General features: G+C 39.9%; 1 protein-coding gene across 1 annotated transcript in view; it reads left to right on the top strand.

Moving 5' to 3' along the window:
- Window positions 1–19,494, top strand: part of FRAS1 (Fraser extracellular matrix complex subunit 1) — a 340,675-nt gene that overhangs the window by 135,899 nt on the left and 185,282 nt on the right. The window contains exons 8-10 of the mRNA XM_072115515.1: window positions 5,397–5,498; window positions 8,335–8,526; window positions 19,225–19,314. Coding sequence (XP_071971616.1) covers window positions 5,397–5,498; window positions 8,335–8,526; window positions 19,225–19,314 — 384 coding nt within the window. The remainder of the gene's footprint in view (window positions 1–5,396; window positions 5,499–8,334; window positions 8,527–19,224; window positions 19,315–19,494) is intronic.

Here is a 19,494-nt window from a genome sequence, read left to right as displayed (position 1 = left end):
CTGTATACTACTGGGGGCAAGCTGTATACTACTGGGGGCAAGCTGTATACTGATGGGTGCAGGCTGTGTATACAGCCTGCAAGGGGGCAGGCTGTATACTGCAAGGGGGCAGGCTGTATACTGCAAGGGGGCAGGCTGTATACTGCAAGGGGACAAGCTGTATACTACTGGGGGCAGGCTGTATACTACTGGGGGCAGGCTGTATACTACTGGGGGAAGGCTGTATACTACTGGGGGCAGGCTGTATATTACTGGGGGAAAGCTGTATACTACTTGGGGAAGGCTGTATGCTACATGGGGCTGCTGTATGCTACGTGGGGCTGGTTGGCGGTATACTATATGGGGGCTGGTTGGCGGTATACTATATGGGGGCTGGTTGGCTGTATACTACATGGGGGCTGGTTGGCTGTATACTACACCCTCGGCTTATACTCAAGTCAATAGGTTTTCCAAGTTTTCGGTGGTAAAATTAGGTGTCTCGGCTTATACTCGGGTCGGCTTATACTCGAGTATATACGGTAAGCTTGTATTTTAAAGACCCATTTGTATATGAATTGTGCTGATTCCTGGAATACCCTTTAAGCTTCTAAGATTCCAAAATAATCTGTCATCTCTAAAGTCACTTCACAGTACCAGGACCAGGTAAGTATAAGACCCAGGCCCGGCGCCAGCACCCGGCCAACCCGGGCAAGTGCCGGGGCCCCGGGGTACTGGAGGGGCCCACTCGGGCCCCCGGATCAATTGTACCAGTGTCGCTATAAGACACTGGTACAATTGATCACCATCCGGAACGATCGCTTTTCTGCCTCTATGCTGCGCTGGTCGGGAGCGCAGCATAGAGGCAGAATCTAAAACTTGAGGAAGAATCTAAAACTCACCTGTCCCGGTTCCCACGATGCAGCGCTCCGCAGGGTATGCGACGGCTTTGAAGCCGGCGCACATGATGACGTCATCGGATCACGTGTGCCGGCTTCAGAGCCGGCGCGTACGGGAGGCCCAGGCAGAGACAGCTGCAGGCGCTGCTCCGTGGGAACCAGGAAAGGTGAATTTTTTCTTTTTTCTTTTCCGGAGGGGAGTGAGGGTGTCCACGGGGGGGTGGGGGTGGGGTCAGTGTGTATACAGGGGGAGAGGGGGGGGTGTTAGTGTGTCAGTAGGGGGGGTCATTGTGTCCACAGGGGGAGGGGGGGGGGTTCAATGTGTCTGGAGGGGGTCATTGTGTCAGCAGGGGGGTTTCAGTGTGTCCGGGCTCAGTGTGTCCGCAGGGGAGGGGGGGGGTTCAGTGTGCTGCCGGGGGGGTGGGGGCGGGGATCAGTGTGTCCCCAGGGTCAGTGTGTCCGCAGGGGGAGGGGGCGCAGTGTGCCAATGGAGGGCAGTCCACGGAGGGGCCCACTAAGGCTCTGTCGCCCAGGGGCCCACTAAAACCTGGAGCCGGCCCTGATAAGACCCTAATAGGATGACTCATATCATACCCTAATAAAGTTTGTCTTCAGCTGCGGGTCTGTAAAGTATTCTGATATTTTGTATGGAAATAAATTATTTCCACAATCTTGGATCACTTTAATCAAAAGCCCAAGCCAGGGATAAGATTCAAAATTCCCTTATTTTGCATGTAAGTAATACACTGTATTATATAGCGTATCTATGAAATTTATTCCTACACTTACATTATTTAGAAATGCACATTATACAGTGTTGTTATTATAAAATGTAAATCAAGTGTTATACATCTACCTGTACAGGCAGTCCCCAACATAAGATCCCCCGACTTACAGACAACCCCTAATTATAAACTGACTTCTCTGTCCACTGTAACCTCTGGGGAACATCTGTGTATGCTGATAAATTACTTTACTTTAGTCCCAGGCTGCAGTGATCAACTGTAAGGTGTCTGCAATAAAGCTTTATTGTTAATCCTTGTTCCATGACAACACCAAATTTTAAAATCCATTTGTCACAAGGACCAAAAAATACTTAGTATGGAGTTACATCATGAAATATACCTGTTCCGACTCATATAAATACAACTTAAAGGACACCTGTCATCAGGTCTGTGTCACTTGTCCTGTCACTACTACCTCTTGGAGCAGCTTACAAGGATCCCATCCCAGCCTTTATCTAGTTATTTCATGCATTAATCATTATAAAATCATCTATTCTTTATTATGTAAATGAGGCTGGTCACATGGTCAGAGGCAGTGATGTCACCCCTGTTACCCCTCCCCTCTCCTCCCCCTGCTCATGTCTGAGAGTAATGTATAGTAAAGCATAGTTAGTGCATCTGCTGACATGTTGCATCCTCCTAATACACATGTATGAGACACATACATCAGCTACACAAGTACCTGACCTGTGCAACTATAACATGGCTGCTTGGAGCTGTTGTATCTTTCACACACACACACATGCACACACAGGCTGCAGGAGGCGTGGCCACCAGCAAGCACATGGAGCAGCCATTACATGGAGCAGCTGTCAGTCAAGCACTGGGGGTGTGGCTGTGCCTCCCACTCATGAATAAGCTGGACAGCTTGAATATGCTAATGACTCATTGGACATTTCACATGTCATTTGCATACAGCTTTAGGAACTCATTGCTTAAGTTTACAGGCATGTAGAGGGACAATGAAGGGATAGAGGCCATGCTCTATGCAGTTTATGAAAATCTATTTAGTTTAGGGGGGTTATTTTGCATGACGGGTTCTCTTTACGAACAAATCTCTCTTTTTTTTTAAATTTGTTTTTATTGGCAGTAAGAGTACAAATATACGAACAAATCTCATCTCTGATCTGTCTAATCTCTCTTTCTATGTGTTAGATAATAGTACAATGTTCAGAAGGTAAATGAAAGTGTATATAAACATGTACCCTGATATATGGTTGCTAAAACAGCAATAAAACTAAAGTAAGGGGTTAAAAATTTTATTGTAAAAACTTCACTAGGGGATTGAAATTAGAGAATTTCCTTTTGTGGGCAATCCCCATATAAAGGAATTTCAAAAAGGCTCCTTTTAGGTAACCCTCAACAAGGACTTAATGTAAATGTGGTGACTCCCTGATTATATCTTTGAGGTGTTCCCTTTAATTTTCATCCTCGACTTAAAGGACATCTTTCAGATAACCTGATGGTAGATGTTTATACTCACCTCCCTGTCCCCTTCGCCAATAACTTTCTTTTTTCATCATTTAGTGCTGGATTGCATAGATATAAAGCTTAATAACCTATGCAAATGAGCCTTAGATGCTCTACTGAGCACCTCATGGCTCCATTGATAAATAATTTATGCACTTACCCCTGGCCGATTGGCACGCCCACACAATGCTGAGTGACGTCACTGGCTTTCCCTCTTCTATTCTCACGCTATGCGCGATCATAGCATTTTCTAACTACATTCTGCTATGTTTGTGCATAGCGCGAGAATAGCAGAGGGAGATCCGGCTCTCTCAGCATTGTGTGGGCCTACCAATCGGCTGTGGGGAGTGCGTAAATTAATTATAGGCGGAACCATGAGGTGCTCAGCAGAGTGCCCAGGCTCATTTGCATAAGTTATAAAGCTTTATATCTATGCACTTCTAAATGATGAAAAAAGAATGTTATTGGCGGTGGGGAAAGGGTCGGGTGGGTGACTATAATCATCCACCATCAGGTTATCTGATGGTAGATGTCCCTTAAAGTGACATGTCAGATTCTTCCTGTCATGGCTTGCCACTCGGGATCTTGCATCTTAGGTTCCTCAGTTAATCTGCATCCCCTTCTTAACACAGCCTCCATACTATTATCTTGCCACAATATTAACAGTGCCCTCACAGTAGCCAATATAGTAATAGTTCCTCACAGCAGCCAGTAAGGTGTAGGTGCCCAGTAGTGGCCAATATAGTAAAAGTGTTCCACAGTAGCCTAGCCAATATAGTAATAGTGCCTGCACAGCAGCCGATAGTAAAAGTTCCCCAAAGTAGCCTATAAAGTAGCAGTGGCCTAACTGTAGCCAAGAAAAATAGTAGCAGTGCCCCCACATTTGCTAAAATAAAAACAGTCTGCAGACAACAGACTGTCGTTCTTGCCCATTACTAATAATGTTACAGTAAGTCCACTGCTCCAAGAAAAAAAGTATGCTGCTTTTAATAGTATGTCTGTAAAAATGTTAAAAAACTACAATAAAGATGTTTTGATTAAAAAAAAAAGTATTCTGCCCCATTAAAGAAACAAACAAAAAATATAATACTAAACTTACTATCTGGCACCTTCCCTACACAAAATAGTTTGGTGGAGCCAGGACATACACAACCCAGGCTGCACTTCCTTTACTCGTCCAAGGCCTGAAGCTTCTGTGACTCTGTCCTTTTTGTACTACCATTGGCGCTGATAATCCTACAGGCCAATAGTTTGAAATGTAGGACATGCATATAACCCCTTTGGATCTATACTATACCATTTTTGAGTGTATTTAACTTAATGATCAACTGTTACTATTTTATTTTTTTTTGTGGACGGAATTTAAAATGTAAATTTCATCCTAGAAAGAAGAAATGGATATTAAAATGCCAACATTGTCCCATTTTACATGGAAACTTATCAAGTGTTTAGTGCTTGTATCCTAAAAGACAACATTGCAAGATGTCTGCAGGCCTTAAGTGAAGTTTTGCAGCTTCTGTCTTTGTGCTTTTGATTTGTAGATCAATCAATTAACCGCATAAATGGGGAACAAAGGAGTCCAATTCCGTCATTCTTAATTTACAAAAACAATGAATAGAAATATTGCTGTTTTGAAGTTAACCAAGTGGGATAGCCCGGGTAAGCTGCAGTTATAGAGATAGGAATGAGGAGGAGGATGTTTTGGCAGTTATACAAGGTACCCTTATATCTTCAAAGGCTTCGGGATTATTTGCTGATAAAGGTCGTTCATACTGCTGATTCCTCCCCATGGAAAATATTTAATATATTTGTGTTCTGCATTTGTGACTCGTACAAAGTGCTGCTAGATAATCTATAATGTTTTTTTGTTATAGATAAATAAGTTATAATACTGATTGTGTAGTCTGGGATTTTCTTTTTAGACCTAAAGAACTGAATGGTTAAATGCTATGCTTATATGAAGGTGGCCATTGAAATGTTCTGTGTACATTAGGTGGGAAAAATGAATGATTACCTGTCAGTGGTTCATACAGTAAGAATATATTAGTATTATAATTGATGGTATAACTATGTACACAATATTAATGTTTCATAAAAATTAAGATGAGATTCTTTATTATATATACTACAGTTTCATACAAGAGTCAGTAAGCTGATTGAGGATTTTGTTGTTTAATAGTAATATCGTACAGGTCCTAACTTTTATATTCCAGTTAAAAAATGTACTGATGACATAGTAATATATATTTGTCTCTTGTTTATTCAGCATGGCTCACAGTGGAAGAAAAATTCATGTACCACCTGTATTTGTGACAGAGCTGAGTCAAAGTGTCATACAAAGACTTGTCCCACACTTTCCTGTGAAAAGGTAATGTTACATTTGATAGGTAGTCAGTAGTATAGTAGGCATATGCGTAAATTTAGGATAGGCAAAGTATATTCATTGTATCCTGATACTATCAATCAATATCCACGTTCCTGGGTTCTGTCAATGAAGAAAGCAAAAGCCCTTCTCTTCATTGACACAATACATTGTGGGTGCTACTAGTGTACTAAAATAAACGAGGGAGTAGATATAGATGTACCTTGACACTGATAAACTTAAAGTTGAAAACAGAAGTTTACATACACTATATAAAAAGGCACATCTGCATGTTTTCTCACTATCTCACATGAATTCAGAATAAAATTTTCCTGTTACAGGTCAATTAGGATTACCAAAATTATTTATGATTGTCAAATGAATGAATAATGAGAGAGATTTTTATTAATTTCTGTAAAGTAAAAAGTTGGCATATACTAAAATTACTATATCTTTAACCCTTAAAGGACTCATCCCTTTTTCGTTTTTGCGGGTTTTTTTTTACTCCCCTCATTTCCAAAACAATAACTTTTCTTTATTTTTACGTTTATATGTTAGGGCTTGTTTTCTGCAGGACAAATTTTACTTTATAGTGATGCTATTTAATATTAAATGCAATGTACTTGGAAAAAAAGTGCAGTGAAATTGACAAAAAACACATTTGTGATCAAATGTGTTTTCAGCCATTCAAGATGGCGGCGCCCAGCAGTCTGCTGTGACTTAACAGGTTAACTGCTGCAATCAGTGCCAGTAGCGACCACGGCAGCATTGTACATCAGTGCATGTACATCAGTATTGCATGGTATTAACATGAACAAGTAATCAGATGATTGCTTGTTCATGTCCAATGGTGGAACTAATAAAAAAGTAAATGAAAGTTAAAAGAAAATAAATTAATAAATGTAAACAAATATAAAGAGACATATAAAGCACAAAAAAAGTCTAAATCATAACACAAACCCCACATACATAGTGTCACTGTATCCGTAACAACCCGTACATTTAAAAAAGATCATTATTGAACCCGCTTGATGAACACCGTCGGAAAAAAAAGATTAAAATCCCACCAAAAATTATGATTTTCATACATTTCATCCCAAAAAATGATAAAAAAACATAAACCAGAATGATATTGTTCTAAAGTACTACATGTTCTGAAAAAAACAAGCCATCAACCAGCTCCACAGCCAAAAAAGTAAAAATGTTATGGCACGTGGAAGACAGTGATGCACAAATGATAGATTTTTCCCCACATTAGGGTTTTATTTGGCAAATTTAGTAAAACGTAAGAAAAAATATGTAAGTATGGTTTCCCTGAAATCGTATTGATCCATAGGTAAGATAAAGTGTTTCTTAGGCTATATGGTGAACACCAAAAAAAGAAAAAGAAAAAATCCAGTACTGAATTGATGCTTTTCTACTACTGCCCTCCAAAAAAAGTTCATAAATTTTCAACCCCAACCCCAAAATGGTAACACTGGAAAATGCATCTCATCCCGCAAAAAAAATGCAGTCGCATGGCCCCAATAATGAAAAAGCTAAAATTTTATAGCCTACAGAAGGGGCCAATGAGGGAACTAAAATCCTGGTAGCTGCAGGGCGCTTCTTCCCTTCTGAGCCTCGCTGTGCGCCCATGAAACAAGTAACGGACACATGTGGGGGGTCTCTGTACTCCAGAGAAATTGCTTAACAAATTTTAAGATGGGTTTTTCTCTTTCTACCTTTTGGAAATGTGTACATTTTAGGGCTAAATGAACGTATACCCGAGAAAATTTGACACATCACCTCCATTGTGATTTCCATTGTGATTTCTCAAGGGGTTAAAAATCTTCTTAAAAGCTGTTTTTGATAGTTTGAGGGGTGCACATCTGAAATATTGGGATATATACATGTTTTTTCAATGTTATATACTTAAAATTTCAGTAAAAAACAGTAATTATCCCCAAAATAAATTCTGAAAATACAGAAAACCGATATTCTATTTGTAAGACGTGTGACATCAAAATAAATTATCCAGACCGATTTGGAAAGCTCAGTACATACCTGTACATATGGGTAATGTTATTCAGCAACTTATTTAGGTGCTAAAACTATCTGCATGAAAATGCGATGATTTAGAATTTTGCTCATTTTTCAAAAAGTTCTGAATTTTTTTCTTTAAAAAAATAAATAAATAAACAGCCAAAATTTACCACTAAAATGAAGTACAATGAATGAGGAAAAAACAATCTCAAAATTGCTCTCATAAGTAACTGTTTAAAAGTTATAACCATATAAAACAACGCAAGTCAGAATACAAAAAATGGGACTGAGCCCAAGGGTGATGCGACATGTTTGCATTTTGATTCTGTTTTGTAACGGGCGATCGCATATACGTCTCTATGCAAACGCATGCTATCGGCAATCAGCGACCGGTGTCTTGTATTGTGTAAATGCGAGACACCGGTGCTAATTGCCGATCGCATGCCACGGTCTACCCAAGTGCGTTTTGATTCCGTTACAAAACGGAATCAATGCACTAACGTGTGGCATCTCCCTTAAGCTACAAAATGGCTGCGTCTTGAAGGGGATTAATGTTCTGCAACAAAATTCCTGGCCTTCACAAAGCAAATTCAGTTGAACTAAGAATAAATTACATACACATCTATTTCCTAATTAACTTAATCTAATCTGTCTGTCTAATCTGATTTGATGCAATAGATGATGCAACTAAATCTAGGCAATGGTGAGAAGATGAAAGGGTCTCTTGCACAGAATTAATATTTAGGAACCTACTAGTTAAAACTTAACGAAAAACAGATGACAATCAAAACCTTTTTTTTTTTTTTTTTTGTGCTCGTAGGGCAAGAGCAAAATAAGGCGTCATGGACAATGCTGCGAAGAGTGCGTCTCCATTAAAGGTAGCTGTATGGTTGACGGATCCATCAAGTACCATGGAGAGGTCTGGAATGGAAGTCACTGTGAATTCTGCTTGTGTGACAGAGGGAAAGTCCTATGCCATAAAGCACAGTGTTCCCAAGCAGAGTGTTCATGGGTAAGAAGGTCACTTGTGGTGTTTACTTTTTAGGATGTAGAATCTTCATGTCACTTCCACTCAGCTGTCAAGATAGATCTTCTATTTTTGATGGTAATATAAATAAGACATTCTGAGGATAGTTAGAAATACTGTATGTGTATAGATAGATACATAGATAGATATTCATTTGTATATTTGATGTCACTAAAGGTTTAGTGACATAGGATATAGGATCTCACAAAAGTTTCCGAAAGGCATCAGTGTAGAAATAAACCTTCACTTGTATTGCAACGTCAAATTAAAAACATAATCCATGTAAGCAACTAGCCTTTTGGCAGTGAAAGACCTTTCTCATGTCAAAATACTTGTTGAAATCTTATCTGATTCGTATACAGATTTAGCAAAGCTATGTGTTGTTAATGTGTTATGAGTATTAGGCCAGTTACACACAAGTTTGAAATTGTACAATATAAATAAATTTGTTTAATCCTAATGCTATCCAAGCATCTATTTTTGTGGAACTATTTATCTCTCCGCTTCATCGGATTTTCTCTACTTTGTTCTACTGCCTTGAAACTTATGCAGGAAAAACTGACAGCACTAGGATGCATTTAGGATGCATCATTTTTTTCAGCTTGAGCTCATTTGAGCTCAATGGGACGTTTTCTGGCTAGACTCGAAATAGAGTAGAAAATGCTGCATTTTTCTCTGGTCGAATTGCATTGCAGAAACTGGCGGTAAAAAAAATCTGATGTCTGAAAACTAGAATAGATTATCTATGCATGAGAGTTCAGTCCCAGTGAAGTCCGATGATAAACTAGACTGCACTCACACAAGAAAAACTCTTGTGGGCAAATGGGTTTGGGTCCCTTTCACATGAGCGGTTTTGTCATCCGATGTGCCTTTTTCCTCATGTAAGTTTACTAGGACTGAACTCTGAATAGACTCTGCTATGGCTTTATTTACTTTGAAAATTCATTTTCATGAGTTATTTTGAGCCAAAACCAGGTGTGTTAGAACACATAGAACAACTGCAAGTCCTTACAAAGGTAAAAGGTATAATGGGAAGACCTCCACCTATCCTGTGTGTCTAACCACTGGTTTTGATTCAAAATAAGGTCCCTATCAGATGGGAAAGGGATGCAAGGAAAGCCCCTTCTCCAGCCAATGGTATGCTGGCATAGGTTCGTCTGAAAGGAGCCTAACTAAAGGAAATAACCTAACTAACTAACAGAAATGTGAACTCTCCCATAGAATAAAATATTAAACATCTTAAAAATTCCAGCAGCTTAATCCTTGTTTTGTCCAAAATCTGATATTGAGATTAAGTAGATAGTTGTATGGTACTACATATATTAAAGAGAACCTGTCAGGCAAATTAACCGCCTAATCTAAATATATTTTCATAAACTACCATTGGAAAACATTGCCTCTATCCCTTCATTGTCCCTCTACATGCCTGTAAACTTAAGCAATAAGGTCCTAAAACGGTATGCAAATGACCTGTGAGATGTCCAATGAGTCATTTTCATATTCAAGCTGTCCAGCTTATCATGAGTGGGAGGCACAGCCACACCCCCAGTGCTTGACTGACAGCCTGTATAATGATGTGAGGTATAATGGTGTAATGGCTCCTCCATGTGCTTCCTGGTGCTGGTGGCTCCTACCGCCTGTGTGTATGAGATACCCCAATGCACATGACTGACAGCCTGTTTAATGGTGTGAGGTATAATGGTGTAATGGCTCCTCCATGTGCTTCCTGGTGCTGGCGCCCCCTGCAGCCTGTGTGTGTATAGGAGATAAAATTGCTACAGGCAGCCGTGTTATAGCAGAACATGAGAGGGGAGGGTTAAAAGGGATGACATCACTGCCTCTGACCATGTGACCAGCCTCATTTACATAATAAAGAAAATATTATTTTATAATGATTAATGTATGAGTTGACTAGATAAAGGCTGTGATGGGATCCTTGTGAGCTGCTTCAACAGGTAGAGGTGACAGAAATAGTGACAGAGACCTGATGACAGGTGTCCTTTAAGTTGGCTCTGAGACTCAAAGGCTGAAAAATCATGATTTAATGAGAAACCATGAAGGACAGACTCTGCTGCATCTGCTACATTTGTATGGAAATGATTTTTTATAGATTGAGTGGTTTAATAAATAATAGTGCTGATGTGCTATTCTGTATGTAATTCTAGTAATGAGTTTGCAAGCCTTAATCATGTGTATCACTGATATGAACACAAACTTAAAGTTGTTATATATGGCAGGGTTGTGTAGGTAGCTATTTTACACAAAAGGTTTATGTTTACTTCCAGCTTAATAGGTTCTCCTACAACGGAGAAATGGATGCACTTAGAGCTGTAAATTCCCTATCTCTGGACCATTCTGCATTATAATGCCCTTGCTGGGAAACCTTTGTAATGGCCTAAATGTTTATATAGTGGGAGCATCAGGCACATTATGCAGAATTATTTTCTCTTCTATGTGTGTATAAATGAACTGCCATGGTAATGGTAGGATTCAATATGTATTTATGGAAACTACACTTTCCTTTATCCTCCTACAGACATTCTTTTGGTGGACTATATACAGTTCTGTATAGAAAGTTCTGCCTTTTACTTCCACTATTTTATTCTACTTCTGGCACTTTTGGCATCACATTGATTTTAGCCTGCACTTTACTTTGTCTGTTGAATGTCTTCCTTCCTTTATAGACTGTGAGAGTAATCAGGCTTGAGCTTATTTTAATATACAGCTCCTCCAGCACAGATCCGGGCAGTGATGTAAAATACTTTGTTGATTTTTCAATGTCAGAAATTCTCTGAGGTCCCAGTTGGTGTTATTACTCACTTTAAAGGGAGCCTGTTACCAAAAAAATAAAGTGTAGTCTGCATGTATGGAATGGTTAATATATAGTTTTATGACAATACAGGCAGTCCCCGGGTTACATACAAGATAGGCTCTGGAGGTTTGTTCTTAAGTTGAATTTGTATGTAAGTCGGAACTGTATATTTTATCATTGTAATCCCAGCCAGAACTTTTTTGGTCTCTGTGACAATTTGATTTTAAAAATGTTGGGTTTTCATTAGAATCAGGATTAACAATAAAGCTTTATTACAGACACCTGTGATAACTGTTATAGCTGATGATTGTGGGCTAGGATTAAAGTAGAATAAATTACCAATATCCAGAGGTCCGTTTGTAACTAGGGGTCGTATGTAAGTCGAGTGTTCTTAAGTAGGGGACCGCCTGTAGATACAATTTAACAGGGTTTTTTACACTTAAAGGAAATCTACCATAAAAATTTTAACTTTTAAAGTTATGGTAACGAGCCTGAGGGGTGTTAACAGAGTTTTTCTGTGCTGTGGCTTCACAGGCTGTCTCAACCTCTGCTCCCTCAGCACTCAATTCTAATTAGCATACTTTTAACATTCTATTTCAGAAAAGGGGTTGAGCGGCCGTACCGCAATTAAGGGCAAGAATAGGACCTGTTCTATCATTTCTGATGTGGTCACCCAGCCGCCTGTGCACAAATGGCAGCTTTTAGCTAGCTAATGCTATTGCGGCTTGCTCACAGTTGCTTTTTCGGACGTGTGCATGTAGCCTCGGTCTGTGTAAAAACTACAACATTTCAGGAATTAAAGTAAAATATAAAAAGTAACATATTCAACATAAAAGATATTTAACAAAGATTAATGTGCATCATCCCACACTGGGGCCTAGCCTTTCTGTTGTAGACAGCCTGGGCCCAGTATACCGGATGGGCTGGCTTACGTGGCCCTGGGCATGCTATGGTCACGGTGCTGGAGGACTTGCATACAGCCTGGCAGGTCTTTAGCAGGTGGCGTGTGCAAGAAAAGTAAAGGCTGATGAAGGAGGTTTCTCCCTGTGGTAACCCTTGAGGTGTATATGGGAATCTCTGGGTGATGAAGGATGGGGAGCCTGTGATGGTGAAGCAGCCTCATCCAGGGATCACATGGAGGCACGTTGTGAAAATCAACTTTTTTTTATTCAAACTCAAACAGCAGGCAACGGCCTAACGTCAACAGCAGCAGGTTTTGCAGGCTGGAAAGCTTGTAGGAGATAGCTGTTCCGCAGGAATGGTTGCTCACAACCTGGAAGTGACTTCAGGCTGGGCTGGTAGTGATGGAGCCTAGTACAGACAGTGGACCTCTGCTCTGGGGCTTAGTCTCCAGACTCACGATGCTTTCTATTAGTATGACAATGGCTTGTGCAGCATAGGCAGGTGCCGCACACTCCTCTTCTTCTTGAATCTATTGACTCTGCAGGACCATGTGCTCCCGCCCACAAGGAGTTTTCATACTCCGCTAGTGAGGTGGCAGCACTCTCCAATCAGTTTCCACCTCACTTTGCAATAGTACAAAGGATATCATTGGTTAATAACATTTCACATGTTAACTCTTGCCTCACTAGGCAGTGGCTTCACGCTGCAATTACTAAATTTCCCATGTTACAGATCTCCTAGTGAGGTGATCAATCTCACCAGGTAGCTACTGGCATGAAGAAGGACATTTACGCAACACCTACCAATCCCTGCATTGGCAGGGATGTTGCAAATGATTAAAGGGAATTCTGGGAAAGCTGTTGAACAGAGAACACAATTTGCATAAAAATAAAAATAGAATACTCTATGGGGAGTTGGGAGATGACAGACTACTTTCAATCAGTATATTTTTCTGCACAATGTAGATTTTCCGCAACAATTTTCAAGCGATTAGATATGATACATTTTTTTTTTAATTCACTGATTTAACCAACTGGTTGCAAAACTATGGCACAGAGCACAGAGTTTGTCATTCAGAACTCAAGGCCTCCTCCTGCAGACAGGATAAGATTAGAGCTCTTGCTCCGGGACCGCATGCATCTTCCTGTTCACTGAACCCTGTAGAGAAATTACGATAATAATCCAAATTTCCCCCTCTTCTTTCAATGGTATTGGTGTCCACGGGACACTGAAACCATTATAAGCTGTGGCAGAGCAGAAGCAATATGTTACTGCTTAAAATTCTGTGTTGGCTCTTTGTGTTAAATAAGTGGGTTTAGGGTTGCATTTTGGGCATTCATTCTCTAAAAGGTTTGATGTTAAATGTAAGGTTATGTATCTGGGGGCTAATAATCCACATGCAACAATCTCCTTGGGAGAGTATATATGGGTCCCTGGTTGAGAAGGACTATGTAAGTTTACTAGGACTGAACTCTGAATAGACTCTGCTATGGCTTTATTTACTTTGAAAATTCATTTTCATGAGTTATTTTGAGCCAAAACCAGGTGTGTTAGAACACATAGAACAACTGCAAGTCCTTACAAAGGTAAAAGGTATAATGGGAAGACCTCCACCTATCCTGTGTGTCTAACCACTGGTTTTGATTCAAAATAAGGTCCCTATCAGATGGGAAAGGGATGCAAGGAAAGCCCCTTCTCCAGCCAATGGTATGCTGGCATAGGTTCGTCTGAAAGGAGCCTAACTAAAGGAAATAACCTAACTAACTAACAGAAATGTGAACTCTCCCATAGAATAAAATATTAAACATCTTAAAAATTCCAGCAGCTTAATCCTTGTTTTGTCCAAAATCTGATATTGAGATTAAGTAGATAGTTGTATGGTACTACATATATTAAAGAGAACCTGTCAGGCAAATTAACCGCCTAATCTAAATATATTTTCATAAACTACCATTGGAAAACATTGCCTCTATCCCTTCATTGTCCCTCTACATGCCTGTAAACTTAAGCAATAAGGTCCTAAAACGGTATGCAAATGACCTGTGAGATGTCCAATGAGTCATTTTCATATTCAAGCTGTCCAGCTTATCATGAGTGGGAGGCACAGCCACACCCCCAGTGCTTGACTGACAGCCTGTATAATGATGTGAGGTATAATGGTGTAATGGCTCCTCCATGTGCTTCCTGGTGCTGGTGGCTCCTACCGCCTGTGTGTATGAGATACCCCAATGCACATGACTGACAGCCTGTTTAATGGTGTGAGGTATAATGGTGTAATGGCTCCTCCATGTGCTTCCTGGTGCTGGCGCCCCCTGCAGCCTGTGTGTGTATAGGAGATAAAATTGCTACAGGCAGCCGTGTTATAGCAGAACATGAGAGGGGAGGGTTAAAAGGGATGACATCACTGCCTCTGACCATGTGACCAGCCTCATTTACATAATAAAGAAAATATTATTTTATAATGATTAATGTATGAGTTGACTAGATAAAGGCTGTGATGGGATCCTTGTGAGCTGCTTCAACAGGTAGAGGTGACAGAAATAGTGACAGAGACCTGATGACAGGTGTCCTTTAAGTTGGCTCTGAGACTCAAAGGCTGAAAAATCATGATTTAATGAGAAACCATGAAGGACAGACTCTGCTGCATCTGCTACATTTGTATGGAAATGATTTTTTATAGATTGAGTGGTTTAATAAATAATAGTGCTGATGTGCTATTCTGTATGTAATTCTAGTAATGAGTTTGCAAGCCTTAATCATGTGTATCACTGATATGAACACAAACTTAAAGTTGTTATATATGGCAGGGTTGTGTAGGTAGCTATTTTACACAAAAGGTTTATGTTTACTTCCAGCTTAATAGGTTCTCCTACAACGGAGAAATGGATGCACTTAGAGCTGTAAATTCCCTATCTCTGGACCATTCTGCATTATAATGCCCTTGCTGGGAAACCTTTGTAATGGCCTAAATGTTTATATAGTGGGAGCATCAGGCACATTATGCAGAATTATTTTCTCTTCTATGTGTGTATAAATGAACTGCCATGGTAATGGTAGGATTCAATATGTATTTATGGAAACTACACTTTCCTTTATCCTCCTACAGACATTCTTTTGGTGGACTATATACAGTTCTGTATAGAAAGTTCTGCCTTTTACTTCCACTATTTTATTCTACTTCTGGCACTTTTGGCATCACATTGATTTTAGCCTGCACTTTACTTTGTCTGTTGAATGTCTTCCTTCCTTTATAGACTGTGAGAGTAATCAGGCTTGAGCTTATTTTAATATACAGCTCCTCCAGCACAGATCCGGGCAGTGATGTAAAATACTTTGTTGATTTTTCAATGTCAGAAATTCTCTGAGGTCCCAGTTGGTGTTATTACTCACTTTAAAGGGAGCCTGTTACCAAAAAAATAAAGTGTAGTCTGCATGTATGGAATGGTTAATATATAGTTTTATGACAATACAGGCAGTCCCCGGGTTACATACAAGATAGGCTCTGGAGGTTTGTTCTTAAGTTGAATTTGTATGTAAGTCGGAACTGTATATTTTATCATTGTAATCCCAGCCAGAACTTTTTTGGTCTCTGTGACAATTTGATTTTAAAAATGTTGGGTTTTCATTAGAATCAGGATTAACAATAAAGCTTTATTACAGACACCTGTGATAACTGTTATAGCTGATGATTGTGGGCTAGGATTAAAGTAGAATAAATTACCAATATCCAGAGGTCCGTTTGTAACTAGGGGTCGTATGTAAGTCGAGTGTTCTTAAGTAGGGGACCGCCTGTAGATACAATTTAACAGGGTTTTTTACACTTAAAGGAAATCTACCATAAAAATTTTAACTTTTAAAGTTATGGTAACGAGCCTGAGGGGTGTTAACAGAGTTTTTCTGTGCTGTGGCTTCACAGGCTGTCTCAACCTCTGCTCCCTCAGCACTCAATTCTAATTAGCATACTTTTAACATTCTATTTCAGAAAAGGGGTTGAGCGGCCGTACCGCAATTAAGGGCAAGAATAGGACCTGTTCTATCATTTCTGATGTGGTCACCCAGCCGCCTGTGCACAAATGGCAGCTTTTAGCTAGCTAATGCTATTGCGGCTTGCTCACAGTTGCTTTTTCGGACGTGTGCATGTAGCCTCGGTCTGTGTAAAAACTACAACATTTCAGGAATTAAAGTAAAATATAAAAAGTAACATATTCAACATAAAAGATATTTAACAAAGATTAATGTGCATCATCCCACACTGGGGCCTAGCCTTTCTGTTGTAGACAGCCTGGGCCCAGTATACCGGATGGGCTGGCTTACGTGGCCCTGGGCATGCTATGGTCACGGTGCTGGAGGACTTGCATACAGCCTGGCAGGTCTTTAGCAGGTGGCGTGTGCAAGAAAAGTAAAGGCTGATGAAGGAGGTTTCTCCCTGTGGTAACCCTTGAGGTGTATATGGGAATCTCTGGGTGATGAAGGATGGGGAGCCTGTGATGGTGAAGCAGCCTCATCCAGGGATCACATGGAGGCACGTTGTGAAAATCAACTTTTTTTTATTCAAACTCAAACAGCAGGCAACGGCCTAACGTCAACAGCAGCAGGTTTTGCAGGCTGGAAAGCTTGTAGGAGATAGCTGTTCCGCAGGAATGGTTGCTCACAACCTGGAAGTGACTTCAGGCTGGGCTGGTAGTGATGGAGCCTAGTACAGACAGTGGACCTCTGCTCTGGGGCTTAGTCTCCAGACTCACGATGCTTTCTATTAGTATGACAATGGCTTGTGCAGCATAGGCAGGTGCCGCACACTCCTCTTCTTCTTGAATCTATTGACTCTGCAGGACCATGTGCTCCCGCCCACAAGGAGTTTTCATACTCCGCTAGTGAGGTGGCAGCACTCTCCAATCAGTTTCCACCTCACTTTGCAATAGTACAAAGGATATCATTGGTTAATAACATTTCACATGTTAACTCTTGCCTCACTAGGCAGTGGCTTCACGCTGCAATTACTAAATTTCCCATGTTACAGATCTCCTAGTGAGGTGATCAATCTCACCAGGTAGCTACTGGCATGAAGAAGGACATTTACGCAACACCTACCAATCCCTGCATTGGCAGGGATGTTGCAAATGATTAAAGGGAATTCTGGGAAAGCTGTTGAACAGAGAACACAATTTGCATAAAAATAAAAATAGAATACTCTATGGGGAGTTGGGAGATGACAGACTACTTTCAATCAGTATATTTTTCTGCACAATGTAGATTTTCCGCAACAATTTTCAAGCGATTAGATATGATACATTTTTTTTTTAATTCACTGATTTAACCAACTGGTTGCAAAACTATGGCACAGAGCACAGAGTTTGTCATTCAGAACTCAAGGCCTCCTCCTGCAGACAGGATAAGATTAGAGCTCTTGCTCCGGGACCGCATGCATCTTCCTGTTCACTGAACCCTGTAGAGAAATTACGATAATAATCCAAATTTCCCCCTCTTCTTTCAATGGTATTGGTGTCCACGGGACACTGAAACCATTATAAGCTGTGGCAGAGCAGAAGCAATATGTTACTGCTTAAAATTCTGTGTTGGCTCTTTGTGTTAAATAAGTGGGTTTAGGGTTGCATTTTGGGCATTCATTCTCTAAAAGGTTTGATGTTAAATGTAAGGTTATGTATCTGGGGGCTAATAATCCACATGCAACAATCTCCTTGGGAGAGTATATATGGGTCCCTGGTTGAGAAGGACCAGGGTGTGTAATTGTGTAATAGATCATAGATTAAATAACAGCTGGCAATGTCAGCTGCCTCAATGTCTTTGTATCAAAAGTGTTATGGACTCTTGGGATAGGGATGTAATATTACCACTGTACAAGGCATTGGCCTCACCTGGAATATGCTGTCCTATTCTGGGCACTGGTCCATACAAAGGATGCCCTGGAGCTGGAGAGGGTACAACAAAGAGACACAAAAATGATAAGGGGTATGGAGGGTCTCAGATTAAAACACCTAGATTTATTTGGTCTTGAAAAGAGACGACTAAGAGAAGACATGATTCATTTATATAAATTTATGAACGGTCCATACAAAAAATATGGTGGAAAGTTGTTCCAGATTAAACCAAATCAAAAGAAGGAAACAAAGCGAAACAGGGCTTCTTTACTGTGACAACTTCAAGAAGGGTCTTTTACACCTAAATAACATTAATGGTTATGTTATATAGAATTGTTTCCCTAAATCATTTCCTCATCCGATCCCTTCCCTTCTTGGTTGAGCTTGATGTCTTTTTTCAACCATATGAAATATGTAACTATGCAACTTTCAATTCATCTTCAAGTCATTATTAATTGAGATCATAGATCCATGCAATATATGCAGGGACATTACAGGTTATAGCACCATAGATGCTGGTTTTGACATAGTTATGCCAGATAATCTAAATTGTACAAACTTTTTATGCTCCATTGGTACCTATAACCTGAGAATGCTAGTAATAAATAGATGGTATTGTTTATTTAGTTTGCTTTCCCTGTTCTTGTGACATTTTAAATATCGTTTTCTGGTACAAGTTTGCCTTAAATGGGGTTTTCAGTTAAAAAGTTTCAGCTTTCAACAAGAGGAAATGATTTAAATGATATTAATAACTGAATAAATCTAATAAGTATATTAAATGTCACGTTTTACACTTCAGCAATATATATGGTTTAATTCATTAAATTTTTCTATCCATTACATTTTTTTCCTCATTTTAAAACATGCAGTTTGTTATAACATTTGGTGTAGATCTCCGGCTAAAGTGCAGATAACAAGCTTTCTAGTAATGTGCTGAGTTTGCTCTTCCTTCTGTAGAGCCTCTAAATGCTACTCCTTAAGATGAATATTGTTAGATCTTTAAATTCCACAATTTAGTCTCTACTCTAAAACTGCCATGACCTTTGCAAATGAGCAATCTTCATACTACTGTAATCTGCCTTTCTTTATAAGGGTGAAGAATTAGTACATTTTGAGGGGAAGTGTTGTGCAGAATGTGTGCTAAGTACCAGCTACTGTCTCCACAAAGAACCTGGCAAAGAGGTAAGTTGGACACTTTATTATGGCAAAAACAATAATATTAATTATATGAATGCATCACAGATTTACTGACGGTAGATGTGTCCTACTGAGAAGTAAGAACGATGGGGCAAAGGAGAGTCATAAAAAATTATGCTAATTGTGCCAATTAGCCTGGGGCAACTCATCTTTTTCGATGCAAGT

Source organism: Engystomops pustulosus, chromosome 1 (genome assembly GCF_040894005.1).
Source record: "Engystomops pustulosus chromosome 1, aEngPut4.maternal, whole genome shotgun sequence".
Classification (NCBI taxonomy): domain Eukaryota; kingdom Metazoa; phylum Chordata; class Amphibia; order Anura; family Leptodactylidae; genus Engystomops; species Engystomops pustulosus.
Note: the sequence above shows the minus strand (reverse complement) of the source record. Positions and strands in the feature narration are given on the sequence as shown.